The 26,358-nt window shown below is 31.9% G+C and overlaps 5 protein-coding genes and 1 long non-coding RNA gene across 8 annotated transcripts; 2 read left to right on the top strand and 4 right to left on the bottom strand.

Annotated features, from left to right (window-relative positions):
* Positions 1-340: 340 nt before the first annotated feature.
* Positions 341-3,894, top strand: LOC105633973 (HMG-box (high mobility group) DNA-binding family protein). 3 transcript variants are annotated; one of them, XM_012216693.4, is made up of 6 exons: positions 341-549; positions 989-1,096; positions 2,507-2,564; positions 2,695-2,739; positions 3,363-3,443; positions 3,554-3,894. In XM_012216693.4, exons 1-6 carry the CDS (start codon positions 461-463, stop codon positions 3,608-3,610), a joined length of 438 nt encoding a protein of 145 aa, XP_012072083.1. In that variant the 5' UTR covers positions 341-460; the 3' UTR covers positions 3,611-3,894. The 3 variants fall into 3 exon arrangements, with proteins under 3 accessions (XP_012072083.1, XP_012072084.1, XP_089572239.1); XM_012216694.4 differs by having other exon boundaries at positions 404-562; XM_089716113.1 differs by having other exon boundaries at positions 498-616.
* Positions 3,787-5,951, bottom strand: LOC105633974 (uncharacterized protein ycf23). The gene is made up of 9 exons (XM_012216695.4): positions 5,653-5,951; positions 5,414-5,479; positions 5,242-5,316; positions 5,085-5,147; positions 4,907-4,966; positions 4,683-4,772; positions 4,498-4,605; positions 4,280-4,402; positions 3,787-4,184 (listed from the first exon to the last, which is right to left on the bottom strand). Exons 1-9 carry the CDS (start codon positions 5,851-5,853, stop codon positions 4,053-4,055), a joined length of 918 nt encoding a protein of 305 aa, XP_012072085.1. The 5' UTR covers positions 5,854-5,951; the 3' UTR covers positions 3,787-4,052.
* A 957-nt stretch (positions 5,952-6,908) lies between these two features.
* Positions 6,909-7,394, bottom strand: LOC110009437 (uncharacterized). Its single transcript, XR_002284336.3, has 2 exons — positions 7,255-7,394; positions 6,909-7,187 (listed from the first exon to the last, which is right to left on the bottom strand). It is a non-coding gene; the product is annotated as an uncharacterized LOC110009437 (long non-coding RNA).
* A 266-nt stretch (positions 7,395-7,660) lies between these two features.
* Positions 7,661-11,129, top strand: LOC105634257 (cation/H(+) antiporter 15). The gene is made up of 3 exons (XM_012217093.4): positions 7,661-8,374; positions 8,496-9,470; positions 9,691-11,129. Exons 1-3 carry the CDS (start codon positions 8,147-8,149, stop codon positions 11,026-11,028), a joined length of 2,541 nt encoding a protein of 846 aa, XP_012072483.1. The 5' UTR covers positions 7,661-8,146; the 3' UTR covers positions 11,029-11,129.
* Positions 11,130-13,552: 2,423 nt separating this feature from the next.
* Positions 13,553-14,340, bottom strand: LOC119370576 (uncharacterized). The gene has a single exon (XM_037638996.2). The coding sequence runs from the start codon at positions 14,152-14,154 to the stop codon at positions 13,882-13,884; it is 273 nt and encodes a 90-aa protein (XP_037494924.1). The 5' UTR covers positions 14,155-14,340; the 3' UTR covers positions 13,553-13,881.
* Positions 14,341-20,121: 5,781 nt separating this feature from the next.
* AGL29 (AGAMOUS-like 29) lies at positions 20,122-20,744 on the bottom strand. Its single transcript, XM_012217092.4, has one exon. It carries the CDS (start codon positions 20,710-20,712, stop codon positions 20,191-20,193), a length of 522 nt encoding a protein of 173 aa, XP_012072482.1. The 5' UTR covers positions 20,713-20,744; the 3' UTR covers positions 20,122-20,190.
* Positions 20,745-26,358: the final 5,614 nt, after the last annotated feature.

Genomic DNA, 26,358 nt, shown 5'->3' with positions numbered 1-26,358 from the left:
TTCGTTTAAAAATATAAATGCAAATTTAATCAACATAATCAGTGAAAAAATTAATAGAAATGCTTATAATGTGATTAAAAATAAAAATAAATAATTGGAGGGTGATTTAGACAGTATATAGACCTCGTTTATGGCCTTTGATAATATAATATCATAGCCGGATAAGGGTAATTAATCCATTAAAATGAATTATATTTCTTTTTTTTTTTTTTTCATCCATTCCATTAAATTAAAATAAAATAAAATGAATTGTGTAGTCCTTTGGCCCATTTATCCAAAAGCCCATTGAAAAACAAGTAAAGGTTTAACGCATCGGTTCATTCTAAAAGCGAAAACGACATCGAAAAGGTCCTTTGATTCGTAACAGATGCTGGTTGCAAAGAACTGAAGGAACCAAGCGACACTGCGAAACGAGAGTAGCTAGCAGAAGAGAAAAGAAGAAAGGGGCAGGCAGCTAATCATGCCGAAGAAAGCTCCAAAATCAAAGAAACGTAACTCTTCTTCAGCTTCCTCTACCTCTTCTAACGCCCTCAGGAAAATCTCCAATGGGTACCCATTTGCAGTTATCTATTTTGCCATATATCTCATTATTTTCTGTTGGTCTGTTCTATTTTAGGTCTGTTTTCTTGTCGCGCACCATGTTCTTCGGTTGCTAAGAAAACTAGAAACGAAATTAGACAATAACATACATTAGAAGAAATTTTGCTGTTTTTGTGTTTTCTGCGGTTTTGTGGTTGCTTTTGAAAATCCACCCTAACTATGAGAAATAGTTGTTGTTGGCAGCAGGCTTAGTTGACACTTGAGAGTGGATTTTCTTTTTTCTAATTTTTTTTTTAGGTTCCAAGTAATGAAAATCCGAATTCTGATGTGATAAAACTTGGTTGTTGTTGTTGTTTTTTTTTTTTTTTTTTTTTTTTAATTTTGCATTTTAAATTTCATGTATTAGATTGCTAATTAAATAGATTTTCTACATTTTGTGTCTTCTTAGCATGGATAAAGACAAGAGACCAAAGTCGAAAAAGATGCCAAAGAAGAAAACCGCGAAATTTGATGCTAAGAAGCCCAAGAAGCCCCCGACTGCTTTCTTCTACTTCCTGTATGTGATTTCTACCTTAATCTTGGAATTGTTTTATCTCTTGCTTGTGTTCAAATTATTGAGTTAACAAATTTTGCTGCTAAGCAGCTAAATGAGAAGCTTAACAGGCTAGTTTGTCCCGTCTTCTGGCTGAAAGTTGTCTTGAAATGAGCTTAGTGTTGAAATTTTATATTGTTTTTGTGCGATTTACTTAGCAGTTAGCACTTGATGCTCATAGTGACCATGTTCATATATGTAGTGTGAACTGTATAAAAATGCTTAGTAGAGGAGAACTTTATAAGTAGTTTCTTCTTCAAGGGAACACTACAATCTCTGCCTTGATTTTTGTTGATGAAATTTTAATATCTAACTGTTATAATATGCATGATATAGTTTCCGTCATGGCTTCTTGGCTATAGCTTTATTTTGTTATACCATGTGTGCATTATGTTGTACATTTATGTATGCATGTGGTTATTTGGTGGGGAAGTTAAAGTACAGGGAGCTTAGATGGTATGTGCGAAAACGAACTGTGCAAACCAAACCAAATTGATTTAAGTATCTTTCATGGTTTGGTTCATTTCATTTTTTTATATATGGCCATTATAGTTTTGGTTTGTACAAACCCTTCATAAACCAAGCTGAACTATGAACCCCTATGTAAAACTTGGAGCAGGGAATTACTCGTTTTTGGAGTGGTACCATTGGCACCACTCGTAATTTTTACATGTGACAAACAGGAAAAAAGAGACTTCTGTAAGAAAGAAAAAAAAACATGATTTTCTTTAAGACACCGAGGAAAGAAAATTAATGCATTTGCAATTAATGTGCTTGTAAGATCTAACATTCTAAGCAAGCATAATTATGAAGTTATCTATTTAAGCTTTTAAATGCTACATTTCTTTATTGGATCCTTGGATTTACCTGCAGTCTGCACATGAATTTGCTTTTATGCATGCTTTTCCTGAACTTCATCTTTTACATCATCTGAAAACCATAAAGTGGTAATAGTTAATGTTGAACTTCATGGTGCAGTTTGTGACATTTGACACTTTGGAAGTGTAAGGAACCATACAGACAATTAGGGTCAATGAAATAGATCTTTGTATCTGTCAGTTTGCTATTTTTATTAACATTTCATTTTATTCTTGCTTAAGCTAAGGTAACTTTCAGCATTATTAATTTATGGTATTCCTGCCATGTTCATCAGTGAATTTCATCTTATTTGTGACAGCTGAGAGCTAATTTGTTTGTTCCTATTTTTTGAATTATGATTATTATTGCTATTGTCAAGTTCGTACTCTGGAAAAATCATCCTTATTACTTTACTTGAACTTGTTCATGAAAGTTCTAGGCAACTAATTCTGGCAACTATAAGCACTTTCTAAGTTTTTCTCCCTGCTGCTAACTGGATTTACTTTGATTCTGAAGGGAGGATTTTCGAAAGGATTTTCAAGAGCAGAATCCAGATGTCAAGTCTATGCGTGATGTATGTTTTCTTGTTGGATTAATGCTTGGCTTAATTTAGTTTATCAATTCTCTCTCTCCCTCTCTCTCTCTCTCTCTCTCTGCATTTTATCATTCACATGTAAGTGAATTATGTAATATTTTCTTTTCAGATTGGAAAGGCATGTGGTGAGAAGTGGAAAACAATGAACTATGAGGTTTGTACAACATAGTTCATCATGCTTATATATATATATATATATATATATATATATATATATATATATGAATATATGGTTATTTGACTGAGTGGTATGCTTATCCTGAAGTTTCTTATAATAGATTGTCCAATATAAATAAAATAGTAGTTTCAGTGATCAACCATTGATTTTTAAGTAATTTCATATGGAGTGTAATATCTAGGACACATTTCCCAGACATTCTTAATATCTTTTACTTGAGAATTGTGGTATTTATTTCAAGGTTCTCTATCATTGAAATTCTATATTATGACTACTGATTGAAATTAATCCAAATGAACATTTCTCCTTAAATACACAAATACACAAAGATGTAGGCCTGCACTGTGGCAATGCCTTCAGTAAGAGCAACCCCGCTCCCACCTAGACACACAAATGTCACGGGAAGGCAGCCTGCCCTGAGGCCTGTCTCATGGGCAGCCTATCTGCATTATGTTTCAGAGTTGTAGGCCTTCTGTAAAGTAACCGTTGTGCAATTTAGTAAACTGACCCTTTTGCTGATGTTTACAGCCGCCTCAATTATTCTACTTGTTGTTAACCAATCAGAATCACTATCAAAACTTTCTTTTCTTTTGTGACAGGAAAAAGTTAAATATTATGATATTGCCACAGAGAAAAGAGCCGAGTTTGATAAAGCTATGGCAGAATATATTAAGAAAAAGGTATGCTTGTTATTCGATCTAATTGTTCGTTCTAGATTTCTGGTAAAGTGGTTATCGCTTTTTATGCCTGTTTGTGGCACAGTTTTAATATGTTCAAGTGACAATTGCAGGAAAATGGTGAATTTGAAGAAACTGAAAGTGAGGATGACTCTGATTTTAATGACTAAGATACTAGCATTGTATGGGATAATCATTGTTTCAGTAGGAGTAAGAGGTGCATGGCAGCGTGGAGACAGATTGTATATTAACCTATGGGCCACTTTGATCTTCTCTTTTCACATTTCTGCATGATTTTTGTGTAAATTTCTACTTGGCAATTACATCTAGGGATTGCAGAGAAGACTTGATAATCAATGTGAATTAACTCTTAAGTAAATAACAAAGATAGGATATCTGTCAGGAAATGTTACTGTTACAAGGTGGTTAATAGTGGACTTGATTCTTCCCCGTAGTTTTTTTTTTCTTCTCTCTCCCGTCTTATCTTGCTACTTTCTTATGATTTAGTCATTGCATTACTCGGGACGACTTCTTGGCATTATGGCATTCTATTTCTGCCTTCTTGGACAATTGATGTCTCCACAATCATAAATAAACGATCAATGCCACATTTTACACGGTCAAAGTTCTTTCTTCTGTCGTGGCTTGTCTACCAGATGGGATGCCTAATGCATCTGCAATACTTCTAACTTCTGCAACCATTGCGACCACATCATTCAGCTTGTTAACTGCTGATCCCACTCCCTGTGATTAAAATTGAAGCAAAAGTCAGTAATTTATTTCAGGAATAGCGTCTCTACATTTCGTTAGATCCAACTAATGGAACATGAATTGCTTACCACACCAGAAGCCCCTGCTGTGATTGCCATTGGTGCTGTTACTGCACTAAGTCCAGATGAACACATAACTGGAATCTTGACAGCTCTCGAAATCGAATATGCTGCAGCTAAGGTTGGTGTGGCCTACAATTGCAAATACAAGTTTAGAAGATGATGGATCAATACCCCTATTAGAGTCGATATATATTCAAGAAATAATTCGAGTTTCTGTAATTGACCTTTTCAATCAAACCAAGAACACCAGATTTTGAAGGACTAGAACACTTTCCTCCTTCAGTTTGTATAATGTCAGCACCGTCCTGTTCCAGTAACTCTGCAAGCTTGACCTATTTTGTAAAACAATAAATAAATAAACGTACTCTTATTTCACATTACATAAACATAGCTGAAATGTTGTCTATACCTGGTCAGGAAGGCATAGTGTGTGAGGCACAGTGACTGATAGTGTCACAGATGGTAGGGTCCTCTTAGTTTCTTTTGTTAGATTTAATATCTGCAGTAATTACTTCTTGAATTAAGATAAGGTAAACACCATAAAAATGATTTCATGAAATAAGAAACCAAGTTAAGTTGGTTATTTGCAGGGGAAAGAGAAGCCTGCAATGGAAAAAAAATTATTTTTTGCACCTGCTCGGGGGTGAAAACCACTCCCTTGTCATAAAACGAATCATAATTCCCAATTTCGACCTGCACATATGTGTCAACAATTAGCATTCTTATTTCCCATGTAACTTGGGCAAAATTCCATTGAAGATAAAGCTTAGGCTTGAAAATAAAATGATGGGAAATGAGTATTTGATCAAACCATTAATGCCCCTGCTTCAACAGCAGCTAGAAATGCTGCTGGTTCTACAGAAGAAACGCAGACCTGCAGATCAGTTAACCCAAAATCAAAGATAGAACTATTTGGAGATCTTTCACAATCTAACACATTTTCCCTTTCAAGAGTAAGAATTTATTACCGGAAGAGAAGTTAAGCTAATGGCAAGCTTCACTAATTCGGGGTCACAAGCTATATCCACATGTGTGGCTCCCCCCTGTGCATTTTATTAGAGAGAATGATAGTATAAATATTTCCTGTACAGTTCTTGACCAAACCATATCGAAGCATGACTCAGATAATTTATCATCTACCTTATCTGCAGCAGTAACAACTGAAGCAACATTTTCTTTGTTAAAATTCTGCAAACCTGAGATAATCTGTTCATTAACAAAAACCCAATCAACCAATATGAAACTGAATCAAAGAACAATAATAAGTTTCAACTCTAATTCAAGAAATGGAAATTTGTTTAAGTAACTGGTTCAGGAAAACTAAAATCTTGAACCAAATGGTCCATTTAAATAAGAAAGAAGTAGGGTTCTGAGGTTACCTTGAGTGCTCTTCTTTCATGGAAGTCTTTCAAGACTTTTTCTTTGGTAGACGAGAGGAGAGCTTTGGTAGTCAAAGAAGCTTTTCTCTTGAGAGGTGAAAGTGGCCTTGAAGCTAGAAAATTTCCAAGAAGAGGATTAGTGTTTGGCTTCAAAAGAGTGTTAGTAGGTGATGAAACTGGAGTGAAAATTGAGGAGTTCATGTTTCTAGTTTGGATTTCGGTCTCTGTCTCTGTCTATCACTTGGAGAGAAGAGATAAGGATATTACCATTGCAGCTTAAACTGTAATATTATATTATCTACTGAAACTGTGAAAGATATTTTTAAGTAAAAGAATATATATTAGGGAAATTAATTATTTGGTTCTGAGGTATGTTAAATTTATATAAATAGTCCTCGAATATTCACCTCATCCCTCACATTTGTTTCCGTTATAGTAAGTCATCCTTCCATCCATTTTGTAGTGCTTTTTCCGTTAGCTGTCAGGGAAAGGACGATAACAGGTGAGAGAAAACTTTGTAAATTGCCATCCTACCCTTGATGAGCCAGTATATGGCTTCTCGGTGGATGTTAGCGTGCATATCTCCAAAACACTCTAATACATGAAAAAATTAAAATGCCATCAAATTAAAAAGAACAAAAAAATCCTTTGAATTTAAACTTCAAAGAGAATGCATTTTAGTGTCATATTAACTTCATTTAAATTGAAATAAAAAAGTTACGTTTACATGATTTAAAGTTTTATTTGGAAAAGTGAGGAAATAAAATAATGCATGAAGAAAAACAAAATCGAAATTATTTAACATTAATTTATTTATATTTTTTTCTCCAATTTGGAGAGAGTTTAATCTTATGGCTCAAAGAGAAAAATAATACTCTCTCTATTGTTTCATTTTATTAACTTGTTCTTTTTTTAATGTCCCAAAATGTTTGCAAAATTTCTAAATTTATACATATAAAAAATTATTTTTTCCATAACAACCTTTATCCTTGTTTATTCGATAAAAAACTTTTATTAGCATTTTAATGAGTTATTAAGAGTAAAAATTGACAAAACAATTTTTATTAACTGAATTCTTAATACGTGTGTTTTGTCAAATCATGCAAACAAAACGGAACTGAGCAAGTACATATTTTCTTTGTTTAAATTTCCTCAGCCTAAGTATTTCAATTTTCATCAAATTATAAATATTCAACTGCATGTTTTATTTTCTTTGTTTAAATTTCCTCAGCCTAAGTATTTCAATTTTCATCAAATTATAAATATTCAACTGCATGTTTTTTTTTTAAAAAATAAAAATAAAAAGAAAATATGTACTCAAATGTTATTTACACAAAACCATAGGAGTGTTTCAGTAATTATTCTATTCCATCCATTTCTCCGATTCGATTTTCTGCAAATGGAAACGATGCAGTTTTTTATTTCTTCACTCCACAATTCAATTATTCCCTTGCCGGAAAAGGCACGCCACGATTTATTCGATCACAAACTTCGCCAAACTTCAATCTCCAACATGACACCTCAATTTTATCTCTCTGTCAAACACACAACCCATAATTCCCAAACCTATTGACATAAAAAAAGAAAAAAGAAAATGCTTACTCTGTTTTCTCTGTTTCCCTCGTTTCCTGTGTCTTCTCTGTTTCCTCCGCCACCTTCGCATCCTCCACCATGCGTCCACAGAATTCTCGGACCAAATCAATTCTCACCACCAAAATTCACATTATGGCCTTGGATGATAATATTATTATTGTTGAAGAGTTAGGGAGTGCTTCTCTAGTGCATGTTGACATGGTGGCTTTACGGGTTGGGACTTTGGTTTCTGGGTTTGGCTCAGTTTTTGGATGTGGGTTCTTGATGATGGCTTTGGTGAATTTAGTTCAGATAAAGCTCTGGATTTTGGCTTGTGGGAGTTTGTATTCCGTTGCTGCAATTGGTCCTTTGGGAGCTTGTATACTAAGGGGTGTTTTCGTCCTTTCTCTGAGAGCTAACGGCAAAACACTATATAATGGATAGAAGGATGACTTAATACGACGGAAACAAACGTGAAGAAAGAGCTGGATATTAATCTGGAACGCGAGTACTATTTAGATAATTTTGACATCCTTCAGAGGGTAAATAGTTAATTTCCCTATATATTATTATTATGATTAATAAATTTTTTACTAAATTTAATTTTGAATAAAAAAAAAGATATTTAACTAGCTTACAAGAGTGGCATATGAAGAATAATAAATCCCAACAGAATCTAGTTAACAAGATAATTAGCGGAAAATTAACCAAAAATACAGCGACGCCTCCCCCAACTTCAACGGACTGCCATGAATTCACCTACATTTTCAAAACTACTCCTCTTTTCTTCCCTTTCTCTTTCTCCTTATAGTTTTCATAATTTACCCTAGCAGAGGAAGAGACTCTGATTAATCGTAAACCATCATCGCAGCACCTTTATATTAGCTCGAGGTGGTGAGGAGGAGAAGAGGGGAAGCAAAAAATGGATATCAATGATCCGCAAAATTACTATCATGTCCCGCATAACAAACCTCTCCATTGTTATATTGTAAATGTAACGGCGGAGCATGGCTATTGGCAAAGCGAAAACCCCTTGTCTCAAGCCCTTCCTCTCTTAGCATGGCAACTCTCCATCGTCATTATGATTAATCGCGTTCTCTTCTACCTCTTCAAACCACTTGGAACCCCTCGCATCGTCACCGATATTCTTGTAAGTAATTCACAATAATTATCTGTATTATTTAATTACATTTCGTAATTAATAATTGTAGATGTGAAATATAATTAGGGCTTTAAATGAACAAATAATAAACAGATTTGTGTTGGTGCAGGCTGGTATATTAATAGGTCCAAGTTTATTAAGCAAAAGTCGTTTCTTCGCGGGATTGTTTCCGTTGAGAAGCATCTTCATAGTAGAAACGGTGTCGTTTTGGGCGTTGACCTGTCACTTATTCTTGACTGGTTTAGAAATAGACATGACTTCCATTCTCCGGGCAGGCAATAAATCCATCGGATTGGCCATCGTCGGCACTGTTCTCCCCTTTATAATGGGCATTTGTCTTTATTTGATCGAGGCTAGTTTCAGGGGAGGCCCTTATAGAAGCAGCGGCTGCGTATTTTGGGGCGCAGCTCTTTCGATCACGAGCTACCCTGTTGTGGCAAGAGTTTTAGCCGATCAAAAGCTCCTCCACATTGATATTGGAAGATTAGCAATGTCAATTTCTATAATAAGCGAAGTATTTGCATGGTTGATGGTATCTGTTTTGATTCCGGCGAGCGTTGGTCCAATGAACGCCATTTTGTCTCTTATTGCGACAACTGGGTTTGTAGCTTTTTGCTTTACGGCAATTCGTCCTTTTCTGGTTTTCATAATAAAGAAGAGTACAAATGGAAATAAATACAGTGAATATTGCCTCTGTTTCATTTTGGTATCAGTGTCTTTCTTCTCTCTTGCAAGTGACTTGTTAGGGACGACTTCGATCGTTGGGGCTTTTGTTTTTGGAATTATAATGCCAAATAGAGTTCTAGCGAGTGCGCTTTTGGAGAAATTTGAGGATTTTATTACGGCTTATTTGTTGCCTCTGTTTTTTGCTTCTATGGGGATAAGGCTTGACATTTGGAGCATAAGCAATTGGATTCTTGATTTGGTTATGATAATATTGTTCTGTAGTGTCAAGATTATAAGCATTTTCCTTGCTTCTCATTACTACCAACTTACTCGTGAGGATGGTTTTGCTCTTGGGGTACTTATGAATACCAAAGGCATTTTGACACTCATTATCCTTAACATGGGATTTGACAAATCGGTAATTATCTCTCTCAACATATGTTATGCAATTGATTGTGTTTATAAGGATAGAGATCGATCAGTTACAAACTTTAAAAAGAAATTAATTTCATACTCGAAAAGGGTGTGCCGATACTCCTCGGGAGGAAAAACTAATATTGATTGTTTCTATAACAAGTTAAGGGAGCACAAATTGAATTCTACATTTCTGACTATCATGCGTGTGAAATATGTTGCAGATTTTGCTACAAGAAGACTATGTAGTAATGATGCTTGCCATTCTAGTAATGACAGGAATCGTGCCACCTATCATATCCTCCATTTACAATCCCAACAAACGTCTATCACATTACAAGCAAAGAACAATAGTACATGCCAGACCCGACACAGAGTTCCGGATGCTTGCATGTTTCCAAAGCAGCCGCAATGTCGTCGGAATGATCCATCTCATAGATTGCTCCAACGCCACAAAAGAATCCCCTCTCACCATCTTCGCCCTCCACCTTGTCGAGCTAACTGGCCGTGCCTCCGCCATGCTCATTGTCCACAACGGAAATAAAAGCGGCGGTACCAGTAGAAACGCATACTCAGAGCAGATAATAAGTTCGCTGGAAACTTATGCGAATCTAAACGAGCTAGTCGCTATGCACCCGTTGACTGCACTGTCACCATTTGCGACTATGCATGAAGATATTTGCTGTCTAGCAGAGGACAAAGAAGTCGGTTTCTTGATCCTCCCATTTCACAAGCTACCAACCCCAGATGGAAAATTAGAAGAAGATGGTAGCACTTCATTTAGAGGTGTAAATCTAAATGTATTAGCAGATGCACCTTGCACCGTTGGTATTTTTGTCGACAGAGGATTTGGAGCTGTAGGAGAATCTAATCTCACTTTGCGTCAAATTGCTATGTTTTTTATCGGCGGCCCTGATGACCGCGAAGCATTATCATTTGCATGGAGAATGGGACTGACCCATGGGGTTTCTTTAACAGTTGTAAGGTTTATACCTGGAGAAGGAGTTGAAGATGCACTACGACAACAACAACAACAACAAAAACACCCTAACTCTGTTGATATAGCAGTAAGAACGTTATCAAATACGTCGTTTGTTGATAGACAAAAAAAGCTTGACGATGAGTTTGTAAATGAATTCAGGCTTAAATCTGCAGGAGTAGAGTTTATGAGTTATGAAGAGAAAATTGTAAATAATGACGAAGATATAATTCAAGAATTGAAAGGAATGCACCATATTTATGACCTATATGTTGTAGGGAGAAGCGAAGTAATGCAGTCTTCTTTAACTGCTGGGCTAATGGATTGGTGTGAGTTCCCTGAGCTAGGAGCTATGGGGGATTTATTAGTTACATCAACCTTTTCTCAAGGTTCAGTTCTGGTAGTTCAACAATATGCTGGTTACGAAGAAGACGAAGATGAAGATGACAATAAAGATGAAGAAGAAGGCAGTGTTAGCAATAGTCTGAACTCGCTGGAAGGTTCAAGGCTGCGTGCGACGGAGACTGTCAATGACGGTGGTCTTGTAATGGAGCCATTTCATAAAAGTGATGAACGTGTGTAGAGAAAAGGACTAATGCTAACACTAATGGGTTTGCTTTGTGTATCTCGCAACAACTGCTCTATGCAATTAATTGACCATTAATCCAATTTGATCTACTTTAATTAGTACTATGTTTCATCTTTGTATAGTTTTAATTATTTAGTTTGAAAAAATACTTTATTTCTTGAAGGTTTTTTCAATGAATTTATTTTTGAACTTAAATAAATTAAATTCTAATAACTAATTTATTTTTGAAAAAATACTTAGTTTTCTTTTTCATTAGAAAAATATTTTCTATTAACTAATTTTTCTTATTATCTCGAATATTAAAAAACTTGAAAAATATTTGTCTAAATCACTTTCTAGAAACAAAAGGAGCAGTAAAGAGTAAGACTTATGCAAGACTGAAACGTTGAAGTAATTTGAGTCAAAAATATTTGTAAGGACAAGGACCCTTCTTTAAGGCTGCTAGAAGAGACGAGGGTCCTTCTATCATCTATTCAAGTATATGTCTTCATATATAGAAACTCATCAACATGTATAGTATACCAAAGGTTGTGTTTTGCTCACTGCGGCGTCTGGCGTGTTGAATTTTGTCATTGTAGGATCTCAATTTGTAGTCTATCATTTTTGAAACCCAACCTAACTTTTCTCAAAATTTGATTATTGTGTGTTGACCCATTCAAATTGGTCAAGCTTTTGATCCGTTTGGTTCATAAATATAATTATGGATTCTCACACTAATTTTGATTAATTACTGCTCATCTTCAGAAGTTAAAGGTTGGTCTAAAAATATTTATATTGAAAATTAAATCCATAAATTTAAATCATAATGATTAATCTCGCAAATGTTTTTTACTATTGAATTACCTTATTCGGATCAACACTTTTTTTTTTATTTAATGAAACCTTTCTTATTTATTATTATATATTAATAATTTATTTATGAACTAATAAAATATGCAAAACTATCATCATATCTTCGCTGTACCCTTCAACTCTATTCCTTCCTCCTAGGACATAAAATTGAAATGTCTACCAATCCAATCCAAGCCCTTAAAAAGTGTAGGCCAATCATCATCATAAATCATCACATGTTGCTGGGACATTTTTAGCATAAACTTTTACCCAAAATTAAAAATATAATTTCCAATTTACAAGGGTAATGGTAAAACTAAAACTAAAAAAACTTATGTTTTGGCTAATTGCATAAGCTTATCTAACTGGCAAGATTAGTTTCTCAAAGTTGAAGCTAAGATTTGGCTAATATAACACCAAAACCTATCACATCTTAATAGCTGTTTACAAGTACAATATTTACTATTTAATCATATACTGGCACGTCAAAATATAAAAATCAAGAAAAGTCTGTTCATAGATTTATAGAACACATTCTTCCCCTGCAAACCAGGGAGATTGCATTTTCAATTCTTGTTTCTTCAATTCTTGTTTTTACGGGCGGCAGTTGGATAAATTTCCCATGGCCATGGCTTACAAGGAGTTAATTTCTCATTATTTTGGACGGTTGCTATGAATCATGCAGGCTCTGCTTTTCTTGGTAAATCTGCAGTGCCTTTGCCTTCTAGCTTTTGGCTTTTCTTCTTTTGCTTAGTTAGATTTTTCCTTTCGCATCATTAGAATTTGGAAACAAAGAAAATGTATCATTAAATAAACTCATATAAAGAGTAAACCTTAATGGTGGTTAATAAATTCATTGGCTGTTGTTTTAGTCAAAAAAAGAAAAAAAAAATACACAAAAATTCCCATTTGGATGCTTAAGGGTTCACTGCTTGTTTCCCAACCACACAGTATCTTTCTAGTAAGTGAAAATAACTGGTTTCCTAACAAAAACAGCAACAGCATCATGTTCATGGCTATGTATTTTCAAAATTATAAAGAAGGAAAATGCGAAAACGTGTAAATATAAAAAATACAGAAATATATTTATAAATCTAAAAAATAAATTACCGTAAAAGATATGAAAAATACATAGTGGGGCAATATCTCTGGAAAAAAAAATAATTTTTGGAGTTTGAACATAGTTGAATTATGGAAATTCAATGTTTAATTAATTTATATACAAGTTTGCGCCACTTCCTTACGAAACCTAGCTCCAGGCTACCCAATTTACTGAAGATATTTTCTTCACCGGAAATGTCAGCCAGAGATAGTTCATGGGTTGTAAAGTGCTGATTATTCAGCAAATTTGAGGCATCAATTCTTGAAAATTCTCCTTTCTTCGTAGAATCAAAAATAGCATGCAAGTCGACTGTGGACACAGCGTAAGAAAGACCGGGTTAAATCTTATGCTAGTTGCTGGTCGAACTTGAGACCCTCTACTGGAAATAAAAACAATGGAGGAATAATCAAGCAGAACAGAGCAACCCATAAATTTTGAAAAGGAGATAAAAAAATTGGTTCAATCCAGATTGGGGTTTTTTTTTACATTTTTTATTTTTTATTTTTTCTTCCCCAGAGATTAATTATTGGAAGAGCTCTATAGCTAAATGCATTATCTTAGGCTCTGCACACGAAGGAATTAAAATAAAGAAGAAACATTGACAAGTACTCTCTATTCCATAACTCTGTTTCAAATCAGCTCCATTTCAGAACTCAAAAACCCAAAATAACCCATTTGTTTCCATTGCACGGAGGAACTGACAGAGCAATTTTGACAAACACCTGCATTGACAGGTTTTCCATAAAAGCAAAATCACTCGCCACTCTCCTTGTCTCTCTCAACATCTTCGAGATAACCCAATGACATAGTTTTCAGTTAAACTTTTACTTTTACGAGGAAGAATGAAACTACACAGGCAACAAAATTACAGGGAAATTAAGGGGGAAAAAACCCAACATTAATTACAGAAGAGTTTAAATATGACAGCCGCAACATAAATAGAAGAAACACAAAGTAGCCACCAAAACAATAGCCTCGACAACAGAAACAACCTTGAAAAGAATATCATCAAAAAAAGATAGCTGAAAGTGAATTCTTTTCCATTTAAAAGCAGAACCCAAAAACCTCCATCTCCATCTCCATGCCTCCTTAATCTTTAGCTTCCTAAAAAGCCACATCTTTAACTTCTTTCTCCTGCTCTTGCTACTGCTGTTGACATCGCTGCTCTTTTCTATTTCCTCTTGCATAATTGTAAAACAACGTTCCCCTTAATTGTAAAACAACGTTTCGCTTTCTTTGATCCTTCTTCTCCGGCTATAGGTATACACGAAATTGCAAAGAGGGGCTAGGAATTGGTAGTTTATATTGGGAGGGGGAAGGTTCGGTTCGGTTTGGTTTTTCCTTTTCTTAATAAAAAAGGGAAAAGCTAAAAGCTAGAACTAGAAGGAGTGTGATTTATCATTTTTGGGGTTTGGCAAGGGTTTTTTGGTAATTTCGATAACTGAGCCGCGTTTTGATGGGTCAAAATCAAGGAAGGTGGCATCGTGTCTATGCAGACGTGGGAGGAGTAGTGGTTTTATAGGAAAAGGATTTTCTTGGCAATGTCTCTGCAAATCAAAAACTTCCCCACTTTTTTTAATTCCACTTTGAGTCTGCTTTGGGTTGAAACTTCATTTCCCCCCCCCCCCCCCCCCCCCTTTTTTTTTTTTTAGATTTTTAAAAAATCAATTTAACTCCATATCAATAGAATCCAATTGCAATGACATGTAAAATTCATAGTATTTTACACTCTAAATTAATTTATCAAATTTTATATTTTTTTTTCTAATATCTTACTAAAAATTAATATATGTTACCATAATTATTTTTAACTATTAGATTATAAATTTTAAGAAATTAAATTAAATTTTAAATTTATAATTAATTAAATCCTTCCACATTATTCTATTCATAAGTACATAAACTCTAACTCATGAAAACCAACAATACATTTTCACAAACTGGTGAGTTAAGATCTCATCTTCCATGGAAGAGAGTGATGTGAGGCTCTCTTTGGTTGGTGACAGTGAAAATTTTGTTTTATAGTTTGGTATATAGTTGGGTAGGATTTCATTGATTTTGTTATTTTCCCTTTTTTCGGTTTAAAATTATTTTATTATTTTATTTTTAGTTGTGGTCAATTCAAGTAAAAATTCTACAAACATTACCGATAAAGTGTTGGTCTAGATGATAAATGATTATTCTCGTGAAAGTGAAAATAAAAATTCAATCTTCAAGAAACACATTTATTGATAGGACTAAAAATCTTTATGCTCTATGGTTTTAAAGGTGTTTTACTCTAACAAAATTTTTGCATAAAATTAATTTCCATAAAATAATACTATCATTTCACTCGATTTGAAAATTAATTCAATTGATATTGATTTTATTAAAGGTCTGTTCCGTAAAAGTAGCTGTTTTGATAGCCGTCGGCATTTAACTGTTAGATGATTAAGTAGCTTTTCATAAAATACTAAAAGATAAATTTTACATGGGTTAACTTTTGATAAAACATCATGTTATTCGATATTAAATAATATTCGGCTGAAAATTACTTAAAAAAGTTAACGTGGAACCTAAGCTAAGTATTAATTTTAATTGTTTAATCAATGACAGTTACTTTAGTTAATTAGTTTAATAATTGTCTCCAACTTCCAACTAACAAGTCTTGTCTTTTGACAAATTTATACTAATTCTCCCATTCCACAGTGTTCTTTTTCTTTTTTCATTTTTTAATATGAGCATGGATATGCTATATCAATGAAATTCACAAGAGGTACAGAAGATTAAGACAAGGCTTTGAAAAGTTCGGCTGGACGTGCACAAGAAGCAGCAGAAGGCTTAAAGAACCCAGAAGAAGAGAGAGTACAGTATTACAGGACAGCCAATTATAGAGCTTCTGAACTGCAAAAGATTCAATCTTTAATAGTCGGAAAACCAAACTTGAGAAGTCCAATCAGTAAGATACAATTAACAACTTCAAAGATTCCCTCACTGATTGCAATCTCAAAAATATATTGGAAAATTTTCAACTTATATATTTAAAACCAAGAACGGGTTAAGAATCTATACTTTCCCTTCGTTCATATTATAGTGGCTGTCTGAAAGGCCATTTGTGCTTCCATTAACGGTGGGCGTAAAGAAATATAAACACCCAAAAAGATCTGTTGGTTTCTTTTTCTTTTTCTTTCCTTTTCTTTTTCTTTTCTTCTCCCTTGGAAACGAGGACACATAAGGAAGAATATGCTTGATAATTGTATTCTTGAGGATAAAAGTTTTAGATGACATTGGCTGTGGCTAGCTAGGTAGGTGGGTTGTTGAGACCAGAGCATGTGGTGGTGTTATGCACTTGTAGTTGTAACCTTCCATTTTTTGGGATCTTACCAAAAGAGAAGCAATAAACTTAAAAAGAACATGAAAACTTTTAAAAAATATATTATTCCATCCAAACATAAATAATATAGTTTGATATATGTACATGATTTGGACATTTAGCATATATATGGTCATAAAGTTGTAGCTATAAGTTGGAAAGATATTCTAAACAGATTACCTGTTGATCGATTTACTTCCTTATGTGCTATCAAGATTACGTTTTTATTGAGGTAAATCATATATGGGTTTGAGTGAAAAATGGTATTCAAACATTTCAAGAATGAAAATAAAAATTTGATATCTGAAAAATGCACTTGCACTTATAGTTACACTTATAGTTACAATGTAAAGATTTTTACGTTCTATAATTTAGAAGAAATTAATTGTAAAATGATATTTTATTGTTTAAATAATAATAATAATAAAAAAAAGAGAAACAACACCACTAGAAATGATGTTTTGGCTTCTAATGTTACTATAATGGCTACTCTTTTTTCAAAAAATATAAAGAGAAGGTTCTGATCAATTGTGTGGATTCCATGCTTGGTCGGCTTAAAATTATAGTTTCTTTCAAAGATTCATATCCAAGCGATTGAGAATAATCTTTTTGTTTGCTTTTCGTATTAAACAAAAATTTCTTTCTATCAATATATTATTCTTCAGTAAGATGCTCCCTTTGGTTTATAATAATTGTTGTTTAGAAAACAAGCGGTTGGTGGTGTATAGTTGGTTGAACTGAAACTCTAATACAATAATCAAACGGTCAAAATCAATTTGTGGGCTTCCTAATTGAATATGTTTAAATTTAATCACGTATTTTTGTGATTAAACCTAATATTATTGTCAATTAATCTGTCTCTTTCTATTCATTAGAAGGTTCAATAAGCCGAAATAACACGATGAGTTTCACAATAGAGTAACACTCACCTTACTCATCAAATTAATAAAAACTCTTATGATCGAGTTTTACTTCCCACATTAATGAGAAAATCAATCAGAGCACACCTGGTTAGCTCAATTAATTTATTTTTTTATTCTATAAATAAGGGTAACAACATATTATTATTCCTATATAATAAAATGAATGGTTGCACAATTTCAAGAAAAGAGAACGCTCCAATATCTAGATAAGAGAAACAATGATTTGTAACCCATTAAATAGAAAGAAAAAGATTAGATATATGATGAGTTTGGTCACTTCTTTAGCCTGCAAGTTCAAGCAATAGCTCAAATATAATGTCTTGTCCACAAAGCAAAAGAATGTCGTATTGTTTGCAATTCTAGCTTCCATAGTCTGCACGTGTGGCCATGTTTGGTCTTTAAAGCTTATGACATCCATCATTTTTCAAGCTTATATTATAATGTTTAACTTTGGTCATCCTTTTCTAAAAGGGAAAAGATTGCTCCAAATGCTTTATGCTCTGCAGCTAGCTTAGCTATAACCTAATATGCTTCACCATGTCAATCTGTCAAGATTAGGTCTAAGTTCAACTTATTTCCTCCATTTACTCCTAAAAATCTGCTTGAAAGGTATGATAATTGATTTGCAAGTTATCAAGTCATCAAAATTATTATTGATTTGTAGTTTAGATGTTGATGTATACATGCAAGTGTGGCATTCTTTCCTAATTTAAAATTTTCAAGATGACATCAAGAAGTCATCGATCCTTAAATATTGTATATTGTTTTGTAAAAAAAAAAAAAAATGTTTTATAGTATTTAATTATGAATGGTTGTACTTAGAATTTTTGATTAATGATGGGTGCTGATTATATTTTGAATTTTTTTTTAATGTGATTAATATGATTATTCAACATTGTTTAATATTGTATGTTTCAAAAAAATTTGAGAAAATAATTAAAAATATTATCATAATCTCAAAAAAATTTGTATGTTCCTTCTGAAATTGTTTTATTCAAAATTATTTATCAGTTTGAGAAAATTAAAAGATATATATATATATATTTTCAATCTTACTTTTTTCTCTATAAAATATTATAACTATTTATATAATTTGCTAGACACATTTTTATCACGGAAAAAACTTGCGTATACCGAATCATGACTCTACTTATAGACCAAACAAATGAAACTAATGATTTTTTAAAAAATGTTTCAACTTTATCATGTCACTTCCCTTCTCTGTCTCTTAATTATCTCACTTTACCTCTCTTAATTAAATAGAAAACATGTAATTTTATCAAGTCAAATAATATTTTATTTATAAATTAGATAATTTTAATTGTTTTCTTAATTACTATGTTAAAAAACTAAAAATCTTAAAAAATAAATAAAAGTAGATGGAGAAACAACAAAACAAACTTAACTATAATCAGATTAAATTATAATTTACTTGAATTATGTAGAAATTGGAATGAAAGGCCCTCTTGGAATTAGGAATTTAATATCACTAACTTAATTCAGGGACATAGATGGTTGAAAAAGTAAAGTAAAACCAAAAAAAAAAAAAAAAAAAAAAAAAAAAAAAAAAAAAGAAGGAAAAAAGAACCATTTGGACTTGGGCTTGCGCTTTCGTGCCATTTGGACTTGGGTTGGGCTAACACCTTAGCGGGTTTGCAATGAGTAGGTAAATTTTTAAATATCTTTTACATATCGGGGGAGTGAGTAATTTTCTAAACCCGTGGAGTTAAAATTTATTACCAAAAATTCTAAGGGAAAAGAATAAATTGGTATCTTAGTTTTTTTTTTTTTTTTTAAATAATAAATTAGGGACCTTATAGTTAATTTTTGAAAATAAATATCCTCGTGAGTTAATTTGACTATAACCTATGGATCAACATGTTCAAAAATAAATAAATTAAACAAATTTTAATATTAAATAGAAATGATATGTTAATTAAAATTGATTATATATATGTGAAAAATTTTAAGACGATCCCAAAAAATTTAATACAAACTATATTGTAGGAATATAAAAGCCTTTGAAAGATATCTTCAAATAATAAAATCTTTTTTTGGATCTATCCTGGTATCATGAAGTTTTGAAATATAAAAATAAAAGATATTAATAGTAATAAAAGATAAAGAATGATAAGAGAAAACTTCTCAATAATAGAAGTTGAAGTTAATAGATATGTAAAATTAAATTTGCATTATGAAATAAAAAAAAATAAAAAAGGAGAAAGAAAGTAAATTCAAATTTTGAATTTAAGAAGGAAATTCAAAAAGAATGGAATATTGTTGCCATTAGGGATTGTAAGTGATGATATGGAGACATTCATTTTAATTTATAGAATTTGTCTAAAAGAACCACATTTTGCTTCCTAATTCTTCACTTTCTTATGATAATAAATTGATCATCCATTAATTATTTAACTAATACTATTGAGAATATCTTATTATTTTATAATCATTAAAAAATTAGAGTAGAATTTATAGTTTATTTCTATAGATATTAGATAATTCTCATTTTTGTTTTATTAGATATATTTTCCATCTATTAAAAAAACAATATATATATATATATATATATATATATATATATATATATATATATATATATTTCAATCTATTAACAACGAATAAAATATAATTAATTCAATTTTCTCTTTATTTCAGTTTGGTTTCAATTATTGGAAATTCGATTTTTAGTTTCTGATTTTTTCGATTAGTTTTATTTCATTCAATTTAATAATCTGCGTAATAAAAATAGATTATATTTCCGGCGAATTTTATTTGTAAAGTTAAAGATTATCTATCTAAGTGTAAATATGTTTTGAAGAAAAAAAAGTAAGTAATTACCAACACATATTGCAATAGATCATATTTCTAACTTTGAAACATTATAATATATAGGAGATAGTTTATTCCCATTACATGAAGTTTTAATATTATTCAAATTAAGAAACCTAACAAACAGATTTCTTAGACAGAAGAATCAACGAAGAAGATGCCTCCATTTCAACGATGTGAGTTCTCACAATTTTATGAAGCAGTTCTAAAGCTTTTTTCATCTGCAAAAGTTCGCCAATACTCATATCATTAAAAGCTTTAATATCGGCTATCCCATTTGCTTTTATCGTTTTTTTTAGTAAGTCTTCTTTCTTTTTCTCAAATAGAAGTTGTTTCTGCAGCTCACTGAGTTTGTTACTGAGTTTCTCCAATCTAACCTCTTTTCTGCCAAAGGTAGATACTTTAGAATTTTTATTTTTGTCTTGATTTAGAAATCTCTCGGCCACAGACTCCACGCTTGTGTTACCGAACGAAAATGGCTTCCCTCCGGGAGAGAAAACGATGATCGCAATTTGCGCCGCGCAAAGAATTGCGAGTTCATTAGCCTTCTTGAATAGACCAGTTCTTCGCTTAGAGAAAGTCACCTGACGAGAATTATCGTCTTTCACCATCTTCATTTCTATCTTTTTTCGACCCATTGATTAGTTCAAGATTCTGTAGAAAACATAGAAAAACGGTGAATTTGTGATTTTCAATATGTGAATTTGGGTTTATATAGTTGAGGTTGCATATTCATTTCTAATATTGAATTTCTCATATATGATTTTATTTTTATTTTTATTTTTTAAATTATTTCTAGTATGGTAATCTCTTAATTAAATTTCTTATTTTTAGTGTGTGCTTCCTTATATTAATTTGTATTTGGAAACCATGTAAAATGTTGAGCTAATCTATATTAGTGGTTAGGGGAATGCAAAACCAATACTGAACCAAACTGAAAAATGATTCAACCTAATTCAGCCGATTCAGTTAGCTGCTTATAAGAAAATTTAATCGTCATTTCAAATGGTTTGGACCGAATTTCTCTTGGTTCGATTTTATGAAAGTTAATTGATTAGGTTTAAAATCGAATCAAGCTAGTTCAATTCGGGTGGATTTAATTTCATTACTAAATTTTAGTCGATTTAGTTTTACTTTTGAAAAATCGAATTTACTTTTTTCCTTTGCAGCTCAGTTTAAACCAAATCGATCTTGCTCACCTATGCTACTAGCAGAGTCAAAGTTGGAAACTAAAAGGTACCTAAAAAAAATTTTCAAAATTAACGGAAGAAATAAAAAATGAAAATGGATAAAATTTAAAATTTTCAATATTTAAAAAAAAATAAAAATTTGTGGGTTGGTGGGGGGCAGGCCATTCGTGGCCTCTCTCTGCCTCATGAAATATATTATAATATATATAGAGAGATTTTCCACCAAAGATAAAGCAATTTCATTATATATATTATTAAGTAAAAAATTATAAAGCTACTAATAAGAAATAAAACAATGGAAAGGTGCATTTGATGAATAGATAAGGAAGAGGAGTACTAGGCTAGGGCCACTAACATTGCAGTTATAGTGGTACCCTTAATTGGCAAGGCAATTGTGACCTTTCCCACTAAGAAACGTATTTCCCATTTTTAATTTTTAATTTTTAATTATTTTTTAATGTATATAATTACGTGTATGTTTCTAAATATTTCAAGTTTATTTGGAAATAGCCCCTTGATATGGGAGGTCCCGTCACCTCGAGCTATCATGTTAAGTTTTAATCAACCCTAAATGGCAAGGTACAATCATATATTTATAACCAATATAAATGTGGTAATGATGTAGAAATAACAGAATTTCCTAAAATATCCTATAATGTTATTAGTTATAGTCAATTAAAACTATAAATAATATTTAATTAATTGTAATGTTTGATATTTGAATTATATAAAAATTAAATTAATTTAATAGCTATTTTAATTAATTTAATTAATATGGATTATCTGAAAAATTAAATTAATATGACTATTGATTTTAATTGATTAATTTAATCGATGTGATTTATGTAAATTAATTAAATTAAAATATCCATTCTAATAATTAATATAATTTATCTAAAATAGTCAAAATAATACAATTATCTATTTTAATTAATTAATTCATATGATTTTATTTAAAGAAGATAATAATTATGACTAGTAAAATAATAAATATTTTAGAGATGTTTGGAGATTAATACTAATATTAACATGATATTAATTAATATTTATGAAAACTATACCAAATACTAAATATTATATAAAAAATAAACGAGTAAGTAAAAAATAATGGCAACGTGAAATGTAAGTCATAAAGAATTATAGTTAAAATGCTAATCTTCCTAATATTGTAATAAATAAAATTCTATTATATTGTTAGAAAAAAAAAAACATACAGATTAAAATATATTTTACGTTGAAATTTAAATGACATTTTCGTTTTTGGATGAGATAATCCCATAGGTCAAAGCAATCGACAGGTTTGTTAGATATTGCCAAATGAGAACCGAGGAGGAAGGACTAGGGCTTCTTATATTTAAAAAAAAAAAAAAAAAAAAAAAAAAAACGAGATTGATATGTCCGGACTCAGAATAAAAAGTTAGGAGGTTTTTTTTTTTTTTTTTTTTTTTTTTAAATATCAATTTAAAATTATATGTATATTTCTTTTGTGAATTCTGATTACTATGGGTGAAGGAGAAGGTAAAGCTATGTTTATTTATTTATTTATTTTATTTATAGGCGGTCAAATTAGTTCAAAGAATATTGTAGGTTTTAGTAAAATAATCTTACACTTCGAATAACATTTATTAAAATAATAATAATTTTTAAGTAAAAGAGAACTTAAATTTGAAACCTCTCAGCTCCATAACCTTTAAAGGACTTGAAACCTCACATTCTATAACCTCTAAAGGACATAGGATTTATTCGACAATATTATCTGTTTTAATAGCTGTTAGTTATTGTAGTAGATCTTAGTTGTTTTATTAGCTGTTAAATGTTTATTGAGGGATTTAAACTAGAAATGTTCAGTAAAAAATAATTGTTTAATTAGCTATTTAACTTAAAATGACAAAAAAAGACATTGGTTCTTTAATTAGTTGAATTCGAGAGAAAAAACAATAGGATGATTGTCAAAAAAAAAAAAAAAAAGTCTATGAAATGCTAAAAACTATAGTATTTAACGTTTCATAAAAAATTTCTTCAAATTCTAAAAGTTATTATAAAAGCTTTGTTACTGAACGCTACAATTAATAGAGGTAGAGTTTTAACTTTATCAAAACGCTAAAAGTTATTTTAAAACGATCGCCGAAGACAGCCATAAAAGGAAATTATGTACCTAATTGGCCAAATTATTAACAAGCCGCTACAGTTGGAAGTCGTATCAAGACCTAGATAATCTTCGTTGTCATGCTTATGTATGGAGTATTCTCCGAGATTATTTTAATATTGTCATATGTATGGAGTATTTTTTAATATTATTTTAATATTGCCAGATGTTAGTAATTAACTGTTTATGAAGTGATTTCGTGCATAAATATCCGATGAAACTAGCTATTTGTTTAGACGTTAAAGATAAATAATTTTTAAAAATTCAATTAATTTTTTGTGAAATGTTATATATTAAGGGCTAGCATTTTATAAAGCACATTCTCAATCTCTAATACTATCTTAGAATAGCGGTCGCTAGCTTAAGAGGGATTATCAAATATGATTTGTTTTATAACTTTTTCCTCGTATCGAAACACAATTTAGCTTTACATAAATAAAAGTTTATAGTCATTTAAACCAAGAATACCTATTTTGATATAGTTCTTTAAAACTTTAAATCACTTTGTTTAAACCTAGAGAATCTCTGCTTCTTTAATAATAAATAACGTTCATCAAAATGATGACAACTTTTAAGTTAAAGAAAACTTAAACTTGAAACTTTCCAGCTCCATAACCTTTAAAAGACTTGAAACCTCTCACATTTTAAAACTTTCATAAGACGTAGGGTCTATTCGACAATATTAGCTGTTAGTTGTTAGGGTTAGCTTTTAACTGACAGCTGTTTATAGAGAGAATTAAATTAGAAATATTCGGTAAAAATAACTGTTAATTAGTTATTAAACTTAAAATGACAAAAAAAAGACATTAATTATTTAATTAGTTGAATTCGAGAGAAAAAAATAATAGCATGATTATCAAAAAGAATTGTCTATTAAATATTAAAAGCTAGAGTGTTTAGCATTTCATAAAAAGCTCTCCCAACTCTAAAAGTTATTATAAGAGTTGTTACCGACGTTACAATTAATAGAGGTAGAGTTTTTGACTTGATCAAAATGATAAAAGTTACCCTATTACCGAACATGACCATAAAATGAAATTATGTAACTAATTGGCTAAATTATAACAGGCTACTACAACTGCAAGTCGTATCAAGACTTGGATGAAATTTCTTGTCATTCGTATGTAATGAGTATTCTCCGGTATTATTTTAATATTGTCAGATGTTAATGGTTGGTTGTTTATTTTAATACAAAAATCTGGTAAAGTTAGCTATTTGTTTAGTCGTCAAAGATAAAATAATTCTAAAAAATTCAATTAATTGGAATGCTATATATTAAGGGCTAACATTCCATGAAGCATATTCTTAATCTCTAATACTATCCTAGAACATTAGTCTAAGAGGGATTATCGAACATGATTTGTTTTATAATTAAGTTTTTATCCGTATCGAAAATACGGATGTTGTGGAAGGTGGAGTTGCTAAAGGAGCTGTTCATCGAAAGGGATTGGAAATTGATTATTCAGATTCCCCTGGGTTTATCCAGCAGCAGTGATGACTGGTTTTGGGACAATGAGAAGAGAGGAACCTATACTGTCAAAAGTGCCTACCGACTACTAGTTCCAGATATGACCAATACACCTGCCCCCTCACTGCAATCATTTTGGCAACGTTTTTGGGGCTTGAAGATCCTATCGAAGGTGAAGAACTTGATCTGGAGACTTGGTTCAAATTGTCTACCAGTAAAAACTCTACTGATTCAACGGAAGGTTGATGTCGACGTGCTGTGTCCCGTATGTGGTCTAGCAGAAGAGATTCCTCTTCACGTTTTTGTGGACTGTGGGTATGCGTGTGAATGTTTGGAGTGTACGGTGCCGAGCGTTCTTGCTGTATTTGATCTGCATGCGTTCCAGAGGATTGAAGACTGGCTGCAGAATGTGTTCTTAGGTATGGATGTTGAAGATGTCCAAGCTCTTTGTATTGTTCTTTGGACGATTTGGCGCCATAGAAATGAAGTTCTTTGGAGCAACACAAGAACACCTGCTCCACAATTGCTAAATTCCAGTTTCTCCTACCTGCTTGCTTGGCAATCTGCGCAGATTAAGACGGCCTGCCCAGTCCCTGTAGTCGATCAAGGAGCCGCGGTTTGGTCAACACCACCAGCTGGTTACTTGAAGTGCAATACAGATGCTGCACCCCCTGGGGTCAATAGCCAAATCGGGGCTGGCTGGTCTTGAGGAACGAAGCGGGCCAGCTAGTAAATGCCTGTCAAAAAGTGCTGCTGGGTTCTCAAGATCCCCTCTTCGCTGAAGTTCTGTCATTCCAGGAAGCCCTCAGTTGGGTCAAGCACAAAGGTTTTTCTCATGTTATTTTTGAGACCGATTCACTTTCTCTTGTTCAAGCAATTCATCAAAAGACCGTGGATCAATCTCTGCTTGGGATTCTTATCTCTGATTGTAAATATTTGCTAAAAGACATTGCGTCTAGTTCTGTCATGTTTATTAGGAAGTCCGCAAACAGAGTTGCCCATCTTTTGGCTACTTGGGCTGTTTCACTGTTAGACTTTAAGGAGCGGGGCTCTGTCCCTTTTTCGTTTATTTCAGCTCCTGTAATATCTGATTCTCGTTTATGAAGTGGTTTCTCAAATTAAAAAAAAAAAAAAAAAATCTTCTTTCATTATAAATAATAACAATGTGAATGGAAGCAAGACTAGTATTTTAGTATATTTGTTTCGCTTCTAACCATTGAATAAGAGTACGAAGGGATACAAATGAATTTAAAACGAATACTATAGCAGTGAAATTACGATTCGGAACGAATACAAGTAGGGTCGATTATAAATTTTTAGATATCCATTATATTAAACGAGTTTAGTCATGAATATCTATGGCTATCCTCCCCGTTATTAATAAAGATATATTTCAAATAAATTCGTATTTTAATAGTTTAAAACTGATGAATACTTCACTCGTTTAAATGATATTTTAAATAAATGAATTTGGAATGAA

The sequence above is a fragment of the Jatropha curcas genome, chromosome 11 (genome assembly GCF_041381405.1).
Source record: "Jatropha curcas cultivar XTBG-Jc1 chromosome 11, XTBG_Jcur_1.0, whole genome shotgun sequence".
NCBI lineage: Eukaryota > Viridiplantae > Streptophyta > Magnoliopsida > Malpighiales > Euphorbiaceae > Jatropha > Jatropha curcas.
The sequence above is the reverse complement of the archived record's forward strand: the minus strand, read 5'-3'. Positions and strand labels throughout refer to the sequence as shown.

Bases quoted from the DNA above. Each gene is read 5' to 3' on its own strand.
- LOC105633973 (XM_012216693.4), top strand. From the start codon at position 461: ATGCCGAAGAAAGCTCCAAAATCAAAGAAACGTAACTCTTCTTCAGCT. The intron at 550-988 runs GTACCCATTTGC...GTGTCTTCTTAG, and splicing joins CTCAGGAAAATCTCCAATGG to CATGGATAAAGACAAGAGAC. The intron at 2,740-3,362 runs GTTTGTACAACA...CTTTTGTGACAG, and splicing joins GGAAAACAATGAACTATGAG to GAAAAAGTTAAATATTATGA.
- LOC105633974 (XM_012216695.4), bottom strand. From the start codon at position 5,853: ATGAACTCCTCAATTTTCACTCCAGTTTCATCACCTACTAACACTCTT. The intron at 5,480-5,652 runs GTAACCTCAGAA...GTTAATGAACAG, and splicing joins ATGAAAGAAGAGCACTCAAG to ATTATCTCAGGTTTGCAGAA. The intron at 4,773-4,906 runs GTGCAAAAAATA...TAATTACTGCAG, and splicing joins TGGTTTTCACCCCCGAGCAG to ATATTAAATCTAACAAAAGA.
- LOC105634257 (XM_012217093.4), top strand. From the start codon at position 8,147: ATGGATATCAATGATCCGCAAAATTACTATCATGTCCCGCATAACAAA. The intron at 8,375-8,495 runs GTAAGTAATTCA...GTGTTGGTGCAG, and splicing joins GCATCGTCACCGATATTCTT to GCTGGTATATTAATAGGTCC. The intron at 9,471-9,690 runs GTAATTATCTCT...AATATGTTGCAG, and splicing joins ACATGGGATTTGACAAATCG to ATTTTGCTACAAGAAGACTA.
- LOC119370576 (XM_037638996.2), bottom strand. From the start codon at position 14,154: ATGCAAGAGGAAATAGAAAAGAGCAGCGATGTCAACAGCAGTAGCAAG.
- AGL29 (XM_012217092.4), bottom strand. From the start codon at position 20,712: ATGGGTCGAAAAAAGATAGAAATGAAGATGGTGAAAGACGATAATTCT.